The sequence below is a fragment of the Streptopelia decaocto genome (genome assembly GCF_964273445.1).
Source record: "Streptopelia decaocto genome assembly, chromosome: 6".
Classification (NCBI taxonomy): Eukaryota; Metazoa; Chordata; class Aves; order Columbiformes; family Columbidae; genus Streptopelia; species Streptopelia decaocto.
In genome coordinates this window covers 68,409,116-68,424,264 of record NC_138660.1, presented here as the reverse complement: position 1 = coordinate 68,424,264, position 15,149 = coordinate 68,409,116, and the positions used below count along the sequence as shown (strand labels likewise).

Sequence of the window (15,149 nt, the reverse complement as noted above, 5' to 3'; positions counted from 1 at the left end):
TGGGTTTGTTTCTAAACTCGGACCTTTCACCAGGATAATATTTGCATTAATACACCGTACTTCCACCAGAAATATTCACGTATGTACAATTCCTGCATGATACAATTAATTATTTGTATCTGTCTTTACTTTTTAAAGAGAACAGTCAAATATCTGCTGGTGTAGTTGATTCAGACTCTAAGGCCCAGATGTTCTAGTAGAACGTGTCCTCTGGTGGACTGTTTGTGTGGACACAAAAAGCCACGATTCTGAGGAAAAGGAAATGCCCAAAGGTCCCTTAGTTCAACAAGGCGCGTCCACACGAGCACCTTATGTACTGAGCTGCTCTAAAGATGCAACTGACTGCTACAAACGTTCACAGAGCGACTTGCTCAACAGAAAGAAAATGTACTTATCCAGCTTTAAATTGTTATTTATTTATTTGTTTTACACAGAAGTTTTCAATGATTCTTTCCTCGGGTTCTCAAGATTTCTTGGGCTCATCCCCAACATGAGAGGATATGCAAGGACACCTTGTTTGAACAGGAGCTATAAAGAACTTAAATCTACTTGCAGACAAAAGTCCAATTATAATGTTCTGATATTAGAAAAAATAAAAATCTACCTACTTTGTACAGTATATTTCCTTCTTCCATCAGCTTCTGCAGCAGAATAAGGAGAATGTCGGGTTTCGAGGTGGCCATTGCCCATGCTGCATTTCCTGCAAATTAAATTTTAAGGATCTCTGACCAAAGGAAAGCAAGCGTGTTTCTTATATCTGTTTGCACTAGAAAGCCTAATCCTACTGCTGTAGATACTCCACCTGCATGGAACTATGATGAGTGTGTGCGCATGTATTTAAAATACATATATATCCATACCTGCCCTCTCCTGCCCCGCGCAGACAGCAGCCGGATGTTACATGGTCCAATTCATTTCCCCCCTGCTCTAAAGCCAGTATAGACTAGCACAGAATCACAGAACTGTTGTGGTTGGAGAAGACCTTTAAGATCATGGAGTCCACCCATAACCCAGCCCTGTCCCTGCCCCGTGTCCTGAGAACCTCATCTCCGCCTGTCCAGCCCTCCAGGGACGGTGACTCCAGCGCTGCCCTGGGAAAGTTCAGGCCTAAGTACAGGACCCATATTTGATCATATGTAGCACTCAAATAGAAATAAGTGATGATTTAAAGGTACTACAATTTCAATAATGTGGTTTCTCCGAGCACAGGCAGCTTTACTCACCCAGTTTGGCTCCCTTCCTCAGCAGCGTGACCACCACGGCCGTGTTGCGACAGCCGATGGCTCTGTCCAGCGGCCGCATCCCGCTGTGGTCGACGTGCTCGATCGTTGCTCCTTTCTCTACCAAATACTGCACCTGCGAGAAGAAACAGGACAGCCTTGAGACATTGGTTTTGGTAGGGGAGGCAGAACAGTGAAATACTGAAGCTACAGCCTCATCTTCCTCGAAGCACACTGAGCCCATAGAACGCTAACAGCACTTTAAAACCACTGCAGACACGGGTGTCCGGGAGTCGGGACGTCCCTCGCTCCCCAGCAGGACAGACGTTCCTGCTTGGACACCCGGTGTCACCCAGAAACACCCCCGGCCGCAGGAACAGCCCCAGGATGCGACTTCTGGCAAAAGTCAGTTACAGGCAGCACCAAATCTAAGGGCTTATTTACAGCTTCAAGTTAATTCTGACTAAGGGAGAATGGGACTTGATGTGCTATAGCAAGCTGCACTGTACAGCAGCGTGTCTGCTCAAGAGCTGCCGTTTCCAGCAGGGCGCTGTGTGTGAGCTCCGTAACCAGAGCGCTGGCTGGAGAGCCTGCGCTTGCTGTTCCTCCCGCAGGCGGGAGCTCCGTCTGCCCACAGCGCCCGCGCGCCCGAGCGCGTCCTTCAGCGCCCCGTGGAACCCGCGTCCTGTCTGCTCAGGCTCTGAACTGTGCTTAACGGCAGGAGAACAAACACACAATCACTTAAAATATCTGTGATTTTAGAGATACAGAGAATTCTAAATCACAGGCTTTAAACTTATTGTATACTTTTGATGTCAGTTGCATGCATGGTCCATTTCAGATTCAGAAACATTTCACCTACAATGCCCTAAATTCTTGTAACATTTATTACAGAGGAAGAAGTTCGTATGTGAGAAAGGTACAGGACTGAAAAAGGAACTTCAGTTGTTGTCCCATTTCTGAAATGGCCTGTGGAACAAACTGAGAAAAAATGAATCGACGCCTCGGGTCTTGTATTTGCACATGTACAGAGTGGACAGTAACACCGGGAGGTGCTCAGTGCCATCTCCGCAGGGCAAAAAGCGTCAGGATTTCTAACAGTTCTCTCCCCATCATGCAAAGCATGCAAGATACCTATTAAAGACAAGTACTGCTGCCTTGGGACGGGGAAGCAAAACCTTTGTGCGTTTCATCTCCTCTGGCATTGTTCTCCGTGCTCCAGCGCGCACCCGCGCGACGGGCCCGTCAGCCCAGGTACCTGGGCAGCTCTACACAGCCCGAACAAGACATGTATTTGCCTTTCATGTCCCACAGGCTGGGTTTTTATTCCAGTTTGATCCAACACAGGAATTGTAAATGCTACTTTTTATTGAGATTTAAAACTCACGATGAAGTGCAACAGCACACTGTAAAACATAACAGCATAATGCTGGACTTTACCACAACTACCTCGGTACTAAAACCGGATCTAGAAAATGCTTTTCTGAGTAAATGCTGCACTGCACTCACGATGCTCACAGTGCTGACTACTCCTTCCAATTTCCTTTCTGTTTTGGTTGGCAATATTTTTCTAAGCTTTGTTTTGTATTCCATACATGCTTAGTTTTTCTACTGTTCGTTCTACTTACGATATCGGCATCTCCATAAAAGGCTGCCAGGTCTAGGGGTGTTCGTCCGTTTTTGTCTGTCTGATCAGTTGTTGCTCCTTTCTCAACCAAATACTGAACCACGTCCCTGTGCCCTTTGAGACAGGCCCAGCTCAGCGCTGTCAGCCCTTCTTTGTCCACAGATGAAATAGCTGCACCTGCAAAATTAAAACAACTTTTGTTATGAAGACGTCCTGTTTAATAGGCAAAATTACCCAGCTCATGCAGTCTCTAGCACAGCTGTGCTGCCTTGACCCACTATTTATTTTCTACCTTCAGAAAGCAGAAATTCCACAGTGCTCAGATGTCCTTCACAAGAAGCCACCATAAGTGGAGTTCGGCCTTGCTTGTCGCTCACATTCACATCAGACCCATGCTCCACTAGAAGCTGGGCAATCTGCAACGGAAAATGGCCATTGAAAAATAAACCGGCAGATCTGAGTTTCAGTCACAGTAGCAAGATCTTTGAAGGAGGAGGACTGAGGTGTTATTTAGAGCAATCCCTGAGAAATCCATGCAGCTGAGGTCTAAACTGCACGCGGCCCGGGGCTGTCCCGGCAGGAGGCGGCGCGAGCGGCTCCAGACCCCGGGGGTCCCCACTAACACAGCAGCAGGGCAGGGGATCTGAAATTGCCTCTGTTCTCGCTCTTGGAAATCAAATATTTAAACTCCCATGTATTGTTTTTCAGGTACACTATAACTAAGGTTGTCGTGTGGCCCATGCACGTTCGAAGCCTTTTTAACTTATTTAAAGTGATACAAAGTGAGCTGCTGAACACGATCCTTAGAGGTTGGTGCAAACGCGTGTAAGAACCCGCACGGGGACTCGCGAGAGGCCGAGAGCGGGGCCGCGGTGCTGACCTGGCGGTGTCCGTGGCGCACGGCGCAGCACAGCGGGGGGGCGCCGCGCCGGTTGCTCCTGCCCGCGCCCGCCCCGCGCTCCAGCAGCAGCTCGCACACGTCCAGCTTCCCCCGGCCCGCCGCGGCTGTCAGGGCTGAACACACACAGCGTCACCCGCGCTGCTCTGCACACACACACACACACACACACACACACACACACACAGCGTCACCCGCGCTGCTCTGCACACACACACACACACACACACACACACACACACACAGCGTCACCCGCGCTGCTCTGCACACACACACACACACACACACACACACACACAGCGTCACCCGCGCTGCTCTGCACACACACACACACACACACACACACACACACACAGCGTCACCCGCGCTGCTCTGCACACACACACACACACACACACACACACACACAGAGCGTCACCCGCGCTGCTCTGCACACACACACACACACACACACACACACACACACACACACACAGCGTCACCCGCGCTGCTCTGCACACACACACACACACACACACACACACACACAGCGTCACCCGCGCTGCTCTGCACACACACACACACACACACACACACACACACACAGAGCGTCACCCGCGCTGCTCTGCACACACACACACACACACACACACACACACACACACACAGCGTCACCCGCGCTGCTCTGCACACACACACACACACACACACACACACACACAGCGTCACCCGCGCTGCTCTGAACACACACACACACACACACACACACACACAGCGTCACCCGCGCTGCTCTGCACACACACACACACACACACACACACACACACACAGCGTCACCCGCGCTGCTCTGCACACACACACACACACACACACACACACACACAGCGTCACCCGCGCTGCTCTGCACACACACACACACACACACACACACACACACACACACAGCGTCACCCGCGCTGCTCTGCACACACACACACACACACACACACACACACACACACACACACAGCGTCACCCGCGCTGCTCTGAACACACACACACACACACACACACACAGCGTCACCGCGGCACCCGCGCTGCTCTGCACACACACACACACACACACACACACACACACACAGCGGCACCCGCGCTGCTCTGCACACACACACACACACACACACACACACACACACACACACACACAGCAGCACCCGCGCTGCTCTGCACACACACACACACACACACACACACACACACACACACACACACAGCGGCACCCGCGCTGCTCTGCACACACACACACACACACACACACACACACACACACACACACACACACACAGCGGCACCCGCGCTGCTCTGAACACACACACACACACACACACACACACACACACACACACAGCGGCACCCGCGCTGCTCTGAACACACACACACACACACACACACACACACACACACACACACACACAGCGGCACCCGCGCTGCGCACACCCCGCGGCTCTGCTGCGCCGCTCACAAGGGCTCCCTGACTGCTCTGGGACTCACCTCGGTCGGAATCAAGTTGGATCAATATGCCACAGGCATTCTCTGGCTAATAAAAACATGAGTCGCAAAGATAACGACTGTATCATGGGCACAGTTTGTAGTTTCAAAGGAATCTTTATGAATATTTTGGATAAGCCCACCAGCCAGAGGCAGTTCTGCTTCTCCAGTATGTGAAGGGGCTACTGACAATCATTACAAGACACCATTTTCGCTCCTGCTTGTGCAATCTCAGCTGTTCAATGAAACTGAGATGCTAGATGGTAAAAAAGCTGCAGGCTGCACCGTTTACAGTCTGTCTGTAAAAAATACTTGGCATTTCCCATCCGTCCAAAGGCACGTCTTGCGGGCGCTGCCCCGCCAGAACGGACGAGGCCATCCCCCGCCAGAACGGACGGGGCGCTGCCCCGCCAGAACGGACGAGGCCACCGCCCCCTCAGAACGGACGGGGCCATCCCCCGCCAGAACGGACGGGGCCACCGCCCCCTCAGAACGGACGGGGCCACCGCCCGTCAGAACAGACGGGGCCACCGCCTGCCCGGCTTTTCCTGGAAACCAGCGACATTTACAGGTAACCCTATGCAGCTCTGCACTGAAGCCTGGCGCATTGTATGGCCGCAGACAGGTTTCTATTTAATTAGGAAGTCAGTAATGTACAGTAATTTTAATACACAATAACTCTTCAATATATGAGTAGATTTAAGAAGTTAAAAACCTCTGTACTTACAAACTGCATTTCATTATTAAAACTGATATTTTCCCGTGACTATTATGACAGAAAAATGTTAAAAATCAAAATGTAATACTCTTACTTCCTAAATGAGCAACTCAATTAGAAAACAGGAGAACACACATACCTGTTTCTCCCCACAAGGCATCAGTGTCATTGATGTCTATTCCGTGGTCCTTCTGAGCTGTCAAGAGGTAACACACCACCTGTCAAAACCAGAGATGCAGGGTCACAAAACCATCCGTTGCACCACAGCCACAGGAAAGCTGTACAACATGGGAGATTGTTTCTCTCTTAGTGCATTAAAATTCACATTGCTCATATTCCATCAAAGCAGGTTCAGCAGGATTTTAGTACAACTTGATAAAATGTTATTGCAACTATTACTAGTTTAAAAACAAGCCCAGTGCCCTTCTGTTAATTGGTGCAGGGTGTTTTCATGAGGATGATTTAATGAGCTCCTATGTGACCTACATACACCAGAGCCAGCCAGACAAACAAAGCCCCAGCTGAGCGCCGGGGCAGCCCAGTTCAGCGAGAACGCTCCAGACTGTCTAAAACAAAGGGAAAAGGAGACACTGTTCGCATACATCTTGTAAAATGGCCATTGCTGTGTTTCTCATTTTACACGGTTTATACTGTAGCCTTTTTCCAAATGGTTCGAGCATGCATTGTAATCTACTACAGTTTAAACTTCAGACAAGTTAAAAATGAAGCTTTGCTGTGCTCCTACTTCGTTCAGGAAGCCTCTGCTTTGTAACCCCCTGCTAGTAAGAGCTCTTTGAATTCCCGTATCTCCCAGCGGCTGTTTGGAACTGCCCGGCGGGGCCACGGCGGCCGAGGCTGCGACGGGGGGGCAGTCGCGCTGCGAGCCCCGCGGTGCCGCGGGAGAGCACAGGCAGGACAGACACGGTCCGCAGGCATCTGCCTGTCTGAGAGGCGCTGTATACAATGTATGGAGATTCTAAAGTTAAAATGCTATAATTTGTTTGAAATTCATTAAACAGACAGGTCTTTTTTTCCAACTAAGAAGAATTAGGCTTCTTAGTGTCCTACAATGGAAAAAGACGGACATTTTCAGGTAAGTATTTGCGATTAATTTAACCTATTTTGCTGATTCTCAGGAGCTGACTGCTCTCATTGACTCAGTGGATATCACAGAAGGGCTTTTCTGAGAGTGAAGGAATTATCTGTAAATTCAAGTTAATAGTTCAGAATCCTCAAATTTACATTGTGAGACAGCAGCAGCTTATGTATCATACCATACATTAACTGCACACAGACACTTCTGTGTCTGAATAATGTAAACAACTTCAAAGATCAGATTCTTGATCTTACAGCAATTAAAAAATAGAATTAGAGTCAGTAACTATTAAATGGCTTTATGGAATAGATTTTAAGTTTCCCTTGTGGTACATCACTTATAACACACACAGGAAACTCCACCAGCCTGAGCAGTGTGATCTCTACTCAAGTACCTTTACTTACTGATCACTTTATATCAAGGTTAAGATTTATTTTCCCAATGAACACAAGACATACTTTTGTATTACCTAAATCTCTAAAGCATTTTGAGTATATGTTTACTTCCAGTGTTCCTTTTACTGAATCATCTTGTAATGCTGGCAAACACTCCGTCATGAACATGCAGACAATCCGCATTTCTGCTGTGACCTTAAGCTAAGTCTGTAACCTGACACGCGCATCAGGTTGAAAAGTGCCAGCACGTGCAATATGCCATTTGTTATACTCTGAAAAACCAGTTCGCCCTAACGCAGACACAGACTGGGGTGGATCGCTGACACAGAACAGCATCACTGCCACGGAGACCTGGGACAGCTTCCAACAACAGACAGGAAAGGCAGACAGAAAGTTACAGATAATACAAATCCTGAAGCAAATAATGTTATTGGATAATTAAGTACAGCATTTAAAACAGCCGCTACAAATGTGTAAACTACTTCAAACGTCAGAAGTTTCAACAGTTGTGCTTTTAAAAGCAGAACTTCTTTACAATAGCTGCAAGCACTGTTGCACGATGGGGCGGGTCCCCGGGCCGCGAGCGCAGCGCACCTGGCCGTGTCCCATGCTGGCGGCCGCCGTCAGCGCCTGCTGCAGCACCTGCCTCCTGCGCGGGGCCGGGGGGGCCGCGGCGCCCCAGAGAGCCAGCAGGAACTGCAGCACGTCGCGGTGCCCGCGCAGCGCGCTGTGCACCAGCGCACACTGCCCCTTCTTGTCCACGCAGTCAGCCTGCAGCGGGGAGAAACGCGCAGTTAATGGCGGTGCAGGAACGGCCCCCAGAGCAGCTCCTGAGAGCATCGGGCCGCTGTCTGCAGGGGCAAGGGGGCTGGGGACCGCGGGCCAGAGAGCCGCCCCTTGTCCCTGGGAAGGCGGTGGAGAAATCAGTCCTGGACTAATTCCGAACACACGAAGGACACGAAGGTGCTCGGAGCAGTCAGTGCAGGTTTACGGGGGAATCACGCTTAACCGGCCCGGCAGCCTCCGGTGAGGCGGTGCCGTGGCGACGGGGCAGGGCCGCCGTGTCTGCCCCATGACGCCCCACGTTATGCAAGGTTACGTAAGTGCAGCGAGGTGCACCCAAAACGGGCTGAGCGGATGGGCCAGAGGCTGTGATCAGTGGACCGGGTCCACGTATGTTAACTATATAATCATGTAATCAATGACAGTTTTCTTATGCCTTTGCATGATTTTTTGGTTGCAAATCCTGTAGTCTGTGCACCAGCTCACCTTTGCACCTTTCTTGCACAACAGTGACACGATGCTCAGGTGACCCGCAGCGGCTGCGTAACTCAGGGCTGTCATCCCGTTCTCCGAAGCTCCATCTATAGCAGCTCCAAATTCGAGTAAGAGAGTGACCACTTCTTCATGTCCCAGGTGCGACTGAACACACAGCACCGGAGCGTTGTTTAGTACTTCAGTCCTGTAGTTCACATTTGCTCCTGCCAAGATCAGCAGCCGACTCACCTAAAATTTAATGTAAAAAAAACCATTTTAAATTCAGATATTTCTGAATTTATGAAGAGACTTTAACATCTTGATTCAGGTACTCATAGATTACTCTCTAATTTTGATGTAGATTTTATTGGCAGACATCGACTTTGTCACATATATAGCAATATGAAAGTTTAAAATAATCAGTTAGCAAACAGTTTACTGAATTACTGAACTACGAACACCTAACAGAAGACTCACTGCTTCCCTGAAATTCAGATTCGCTGCTCTCTCACCACAGTTTCATCTGTGTCACTTGCTACTGCTCTGCAGATTCATGGAGCTGACTCCATTAATAAAGAACCAGACTGCATACCGAACAACGTCAGGAACTAGCAGAGCTGCGTGTGTGCACGCACACACCAATCTCCAATCAAAGGCTTAGCACTGGCTAAAACTGCAGCTTGCCGGCTTCCATTTCCTTATCCACAACCCAGGGATTCAAACGATAGTGCCAGGTTCTGACATCCTTCGCTCCCACAGTATTTCCCCTTTTACAGTTCCCTTGATACTTCCCCATAGTAGAAAACACGGCTGAAAACAAATCTGTCCAGCAGTCAGGAGCGTCTGAGCCCCCGAAAACGCAGCCGCACGCCTGTCTGTGCCACCGAGCGCGGCCACACCGGGCGCAGGGTGGAACCTTCCGTCAGAGCGAGCGAGGGAAACCGCCCTGGACTTTTCACAACAGCTTAAAAAAGCACAGGAAGACTTGTTCTAAAGGGGTTCGTTACAGATGACAGCGGTGGCTTTTCTGCGTCTAAAGGTTGCAGGAGCTCCATCACTCATCAGCGGCGCAGGCGCAGGGCAGACCAAGCGCCGCGCGTTCTCCTACCTTCACGTTGGGCGTGTAGATGTTCCTCAGGGAAGCGAGGGCGGCAGAGAGCCCCTCGGCGCTGTAACCCACCCACAGCGCCTGCAGCTGGCTGGACGACATTCCGGTCCTTTTACTGAGGCCCTACAGCAATCACACAACAGAAGTCTCTCTATAGGATTAGAAATGCTATTTATATCCGTATCTCATCAGTATAAAGAGAAGTAACGATTGTGTTTGTTAGCATTACCAAGTATTTCATGTAAGCTTCTAACAAATTATCAAAGCAACTCAGAGGAGAATCTTTAGGACACATTAATATGAATAGATCATCAAACCTATTAAGCTGTAAGCTTTACCTTAAAAATGTGAGCTTTAAGTATATGATGGCCAAGTTCCATAGTTTGTTGGCGGTTTAACTTTCCTTCTTGTCGAGAAAACATGAAAGCCAAGAGAGCATGTCCGCTCCTAGCGAAGGATGAAGAGAGATCTGCTGTGAACACTGTGCTAGCGGGAACGCCCCGAACCCCACACCGCGCCCGGCAGACCACCGACACACACCATTGCAAACACAACTCCTTCCGTCACAAATAAGGCAAAGGCAAATTTCAAAGCTGAAGCACACTGCTAATATTTCTGCCCGTCAGGGAAAATAAGACCCTGAAGAATGTGAAAAAAATGGAAGATGCAGAATGCAAGAATGTGCGTGAACAACAACAGTTTATTGTCTCCAATTTAAGTAATTCGTGGTCTCTCAATCAAACTGAAACAAGGCTACACGGATATCATGACAGAAGACAATGTCTTACTACATTTATGTTTAGAAGAGCCCAAACGATCTGTGCTTTCTGTCCCTGCACTCTAAGCAGACAGGTGTGGCTGCACATAATGCTTAACGATCTTGTTATATTAATAACAACATAATACTCTCACTTCCCCATGAAGGCAACAAAGTCAAATGCAAATCTGCAAATTCTACAAAGTTAATTATGCACTGTAACCTCTGATACTTCAGGTCGAATCAACCTCTACATATATAGAAGTGTTCCTTTTGGAAAATCAGGTGCGCTTGTGTTTTAACACTACTCTCTCCTCTCACTAATTGTTGCAACCAATTATATAGAATGTAATTGCACTTATCCGGACATGATTTATGCAGGTTTCACCTACCTTGGCTCACACAGGAAGTCAGTGTTTTCACCATCTGCTCTCCAAACGAGCCACTCCCGGAAGGACGGATGGCAGAACATGCGCGTCTTGTCACGTCTTTTGACCAGGAAACACGAGAGGGTTTCCATCCTCTGGCTGAAGTCCTCCCACTGCTGCTCGCCGCGGATCTGCCCTGCGTTAACAGCCTGGAAAATCTGCTCATCTGTCAGGGGGTGCAGGGACGCCAGCGCCACGTTTAGTATTGGCAGGGCTCGCTCAAAAGCAGAGTTTGTCATGAACTTCATGTTGCACTGCAGTAAGTACAGCTCTGACAGAGACACCGGCACAACCTTGTAGCTTGCGCTTTTGATTACTAAGTGACCTTTTTGGAAAAGATCCAGAGTGAGTTTCAAATAGAGATAAGATCCCAGGCTTCTCGTGATCAAGTGGTTACTCACTTTCCCAATAACAGCTGCATCAGCTTTTCCATTTAAAGATATGTTGTTCACAATTTCCTGGCTGTTATTTATTCTGTACTGAATATAAGCATTCAAGTCATCGTGAATTTCTTTGTTGTCTGGAAAGTTGTCCAGAGATACTGCGATAAAGGGCAGTGAACTTACTACCTCCTGTGAGGGAAAAAAGGAGAAAGAAAACACCACCACAGGCATTACAGCATTCCAGCACTGAAACAACGCATCTTTGCTGGATTTCTCTTCTGTAACGAGTACCAGACAGGTTGAAAAGAAATCCAGTACCTATGGAACAGCTTTACAGACATTGTCCCCTGCTAACGGATAGAACAATATTTCTACATCTCATCATTTTTCATTGGAAGGTCTCAAATATTTTAATGAGCAAGCTCAGCGAGGCAACCGAAGGGAACGAGCTGCAGAAGCGAAAACTTCACAGCTAAGGGAACAGAAAAGAGTTGCCAGAACTGGACCATGGAACAGGCCCGGGAACAAGGGGAGGTAGAAGGAGTCATGATTTATAGGAGGCATGATTTATTAAGAAATATTGCAATTGACAGGAGAGAAAATAACCTCATTGTTACATCTTCCAGTAACCATGTACCAGAAAGGCACCAGCCACACATCTACAGCCCCTTTTGTTTCAGGTAAGTACCAACCATGGCACAGCCACTTCAACAGCTTCACCTGAACACCAGTTTATGTTACATGGAACACATTTATGTTTATGTGATTAAAGATCCAAAAGAACCTCTTAGATAGAGTCATACATCAGAAGGGTTTAACAAACTTCGCAACAATCCCACAACACACAAAAAAGACCTTTCTATTCTACTCTGGATTTCAGCAAGCTGAGGCGCCAGGCGAGTGCGGGCTGCAGTGACAGCGGCGCCTGCCGAAGGGAAAGAGCCTGCCTTGGAAACCCCGTCAAACACAACGACGGACCTGAGAACTGACGGCTCCCGGGCAGCAGAAGCTTCCAGTCAGGGGGCAAGAGGCAGGACCGGAGCTCGCGGAGCGGAGCGGAGCTGCACAGCGGCACTGCTGGCACAGCGGCGCCCTGACCCGCTGATGCTCCACACCGCGGCCCAGCTGTGAGCACAGCTGTCAGCCCGTGTGCAGCGGCGCTGGAGCCAGCTGCCAGCGGTGCCCAGCTGTGCTCACAGCTGTCAGCACATCTGCAGCAGCGCTGGAGCCAGCTGCCAGCAGAGCCCAGCTGTGCTCACAGCTGTCAGCCCGTGCGCAGCAGCGATGGAGCCAGCTGCCAGCAGAGCCCAGCTGTGCTCACAGCTGTCAGCACATCTGCAGCAGCGCTGGAGCCTGCTGGCAGCAGTGCCCAGCTGTGCTCACAGCTGTCAGCACATCTGCAGCAGCGCTGGAGCCAGCTGCCAGCAGTGCCCAGCTTTGCTCACAGCTGTCAGCACATCTGCAGCAGTGCTGGAGCCAGAACTTTCCTTCTTGTCGAGAAAACATGAAAACACTGAGGGGCTGTCTCAGCGCGGAAGACTAAAGCAGACACACCTGCTTTAAACCAGAAGGCAACTATCTTAAGACAGCCTGACTAGTGCTGGAAAATAAGCCAGAACTTAGTTCAGGACTCTGCTGTCTGGTTCAGAAAATGGGAATTCTGCATGGGAATGTCTGCCAGCCTCTCTCAGCTGCTCCATTCCGGTAGAACACGTTAACCACGAGTCCTGGGGCTGTTTTCTTCCAGGGGCAGCAAACAGATGAAGAGATGCAAAGAGATCTATAGCAATTTCATCAACATAGACAGTAATATTGTGGCTTATCTCTTCTTAAAAAGTGAAAATCCAGAGTTTAATACACCAACAAGTAAACACTGAAGGGAAAAATCACTATGGCTGCCTAATTACTGCCATTTTTTTGAAGCTTTCAATCATTTATTTGCCCATTTCTCTCTAGAAGGACAAGGAAACATACCCTGATTCCACCCCCTGTATCATGAATTCTAGCACACCCAAGAAGGTGATTCGGAACAATAAAGGCCTCCAATATCACACCTGTGCACTGTGGAGAAACACGCAAGGAAGGGAGGAAAAAAACCCAGAGACTTTACTTGGAATTCCTCTAAAACTACTACTTTTCATAATAATGCAGCTGCACCAACATAAAAGATCACTTAGTGCTTGAGGTAAGAAAAGCGATGCAAGGTGTTTTTACCTGTAAGTTGGTTCTTACAGTCACAATGAGCTTCAGCCACGGAGGAAACTTAGAGATTACGTTTGTGATAAATGAAGAAAGTGTGTCACCATAATCGGGTTTATGAAATTCAGCATCATTTAAGCCATCTATCAAAATTATGTAGTCTTCCTCAGGAATCTTCCTCTCTGAAAGATGAAGATAAAAAAGCAAAGGGTGAATACAAATTCCCCTATTCAGTGACATATCCCTGAATTTTGAACATCAAGAAATACAAACATATCTTTATGCACAGCAATACATTTCTATGGCGGTTAAGCATCATTTAGGAGATTAAAAACAACATTAGGAGATATGAAACAACAATGCCATGAAATGCTAAGTGGAAGCAAGCTCTTAAAACAGTGGCTTTTACTGTGCTCTTATGGATCTATTTCTCAACTGACTTAAAAGGAGTAAACAAGGCCATTAACATTAAGAGATAAGAGATGCATGGATATGAGAAGAGGGCACGTATAGGTTGCTTAAGCCATTAGTTAACCAGGGTTTTAAATATTAGTTGTTTACTTAAAACTTATCCTTTATTGTACATACCGAACAAAAAACGTTTACAATTTGCAAAAGCCATGACGGCAGCTGAAGAGCTGCACACCCGCTTTGGCGGAGGACACGCGCTCCTTGGCGCACAAACTGCGCCCGTCCCGCCGCGGCCAGGCCGGCGCTGGAGCCGCTGCTGGCCAGAGCAGCTTGCCGGCCTGGGTTTAACAGGAGACCCGTGTTGTTACACGCTGCCTTGGAAAACTGCCGTACCCATTCTAAAAGCCAGCAAAAAGCACATCCGCCTTGCAGGGGCTCAGGCACAGAAGATTACAAAACAACGGAAACAACCCAAAAGCACCCAAAACCTAAATCCTTTAATGTAGGTGTGCCAGCCTTAGCTTCAAGATACAACATCATCCTTGAGTTCTCTAGCAAAACAAAAAAATGTGAAGTTTCCATGATCCTTAATAAGTTTCACAGAATTTTATTTTAAAATATGAAAAAACTGTTCCAAATCTGTTCCAAAACTGCTACAAACAAGTAGCACAATGAAGGAATCCCTTTCTCCAGGACCGTTCTGATTTCTGTCTTTCTCTCAGAGCACTGCGACACACGTTCTGAGACCTTTCCACCCTTTGTGCAGCTCCGGGCAGCTCCGGGCAGCTCGGGCCTCACGTACCTGTCCGGAGGAGGGCGAGCGGCTCCAGCACGCCCCGCGCCAGCGCCGCGGCCGGGTCCTGCACGCAGGAGCGCAGGCTCAGCACGCTCTGCAGCTGCGGCTCGCGCAGCAGCACGTCCCTGTAGGCCGCCAGCGGGGCCGCGCGGCACAGCAGGGCCGCCACGCTGTGCACGAACTCCGGCACCAGGCACGTGTACGTGTTGTCAGCCTGGCAGTAGTGGTAAGCAACGACCTGCGCAATTCAAAAAATAAAGGCGTTACTCCTTCAGCATCTAAGTTGGTTATTAGTTAGTGCACTTACAATAAAGCGTTACGACATCTATATTTCCCCTACAGGGTATTTT

At 48.8% G+C, this 15,149-nt stretch overlaps 1 protein-coding gene across 3 annotated transcripts in view; it reads right to left on the bottom strand.

Annotated features, from left to right (window-relative positions):
* The window catches only part of TANC1 (tetratricopeptide repeat, ankyrin repeat and coiled-coil containing 1), a 72,217-nt gene that overhangs the window by 3,603 nt on the left and 53,465 nt on the right, over window positions 1-15,149 (bottom strand). For all 3 annotated transcript variants that reach the window (XM_082056424.1, XM_082056426.1, XM_082056425.1), the window contains 13 exons: window positions 14,806-15,037; window positions 13,608-13,774; window positions 10,975-11,582; window positions 10,164-10,272; window positions 9,826-9,948; window positions 8,730-8,966; window positions 8,055-8,231; window positions 6,109-6,187; window positions 3,728-3,861; window positions 3,140-3,263; window positions 2,849-3,024; window positions 1,224-1,356; window positions 609-700 (listed from right to left, as the gene is read on the bottom strand). In XM_082056424.1, the coding sequence (XP_081912550.1) occupies window positions 609-700; window positions 1,224-1,356; window positions 2,849-3,024; window positions 3,140-3,263; window positions 3,728-3,861; window positions 6,109-6,187; window positions 8,055-8,231; window positions 8,730-8,966; window positions 9,826-9,948; window positions 10,164-10,272; window positions 10,975-11,582; window positions 13,608-13,774; window positions 14,806-15,037 (2,391 nt within the window). The remainder of the gene's footprint in view (window positions 1-608; window positions 701-1,223; window positions 1,357-2,848; window positions 3,025-3,139; window positions 3,264-3,727; window positions 3,862-6,108; window positions 6,188-8,054; window positions 8,232-8,729; window positions 8,967-9,825; window positions 9,949-10,163; window positions 10,273-10,974; window positions 11,583-13,607; window positions 13,775-14,805; window positions 15,038-15,149) is intronic.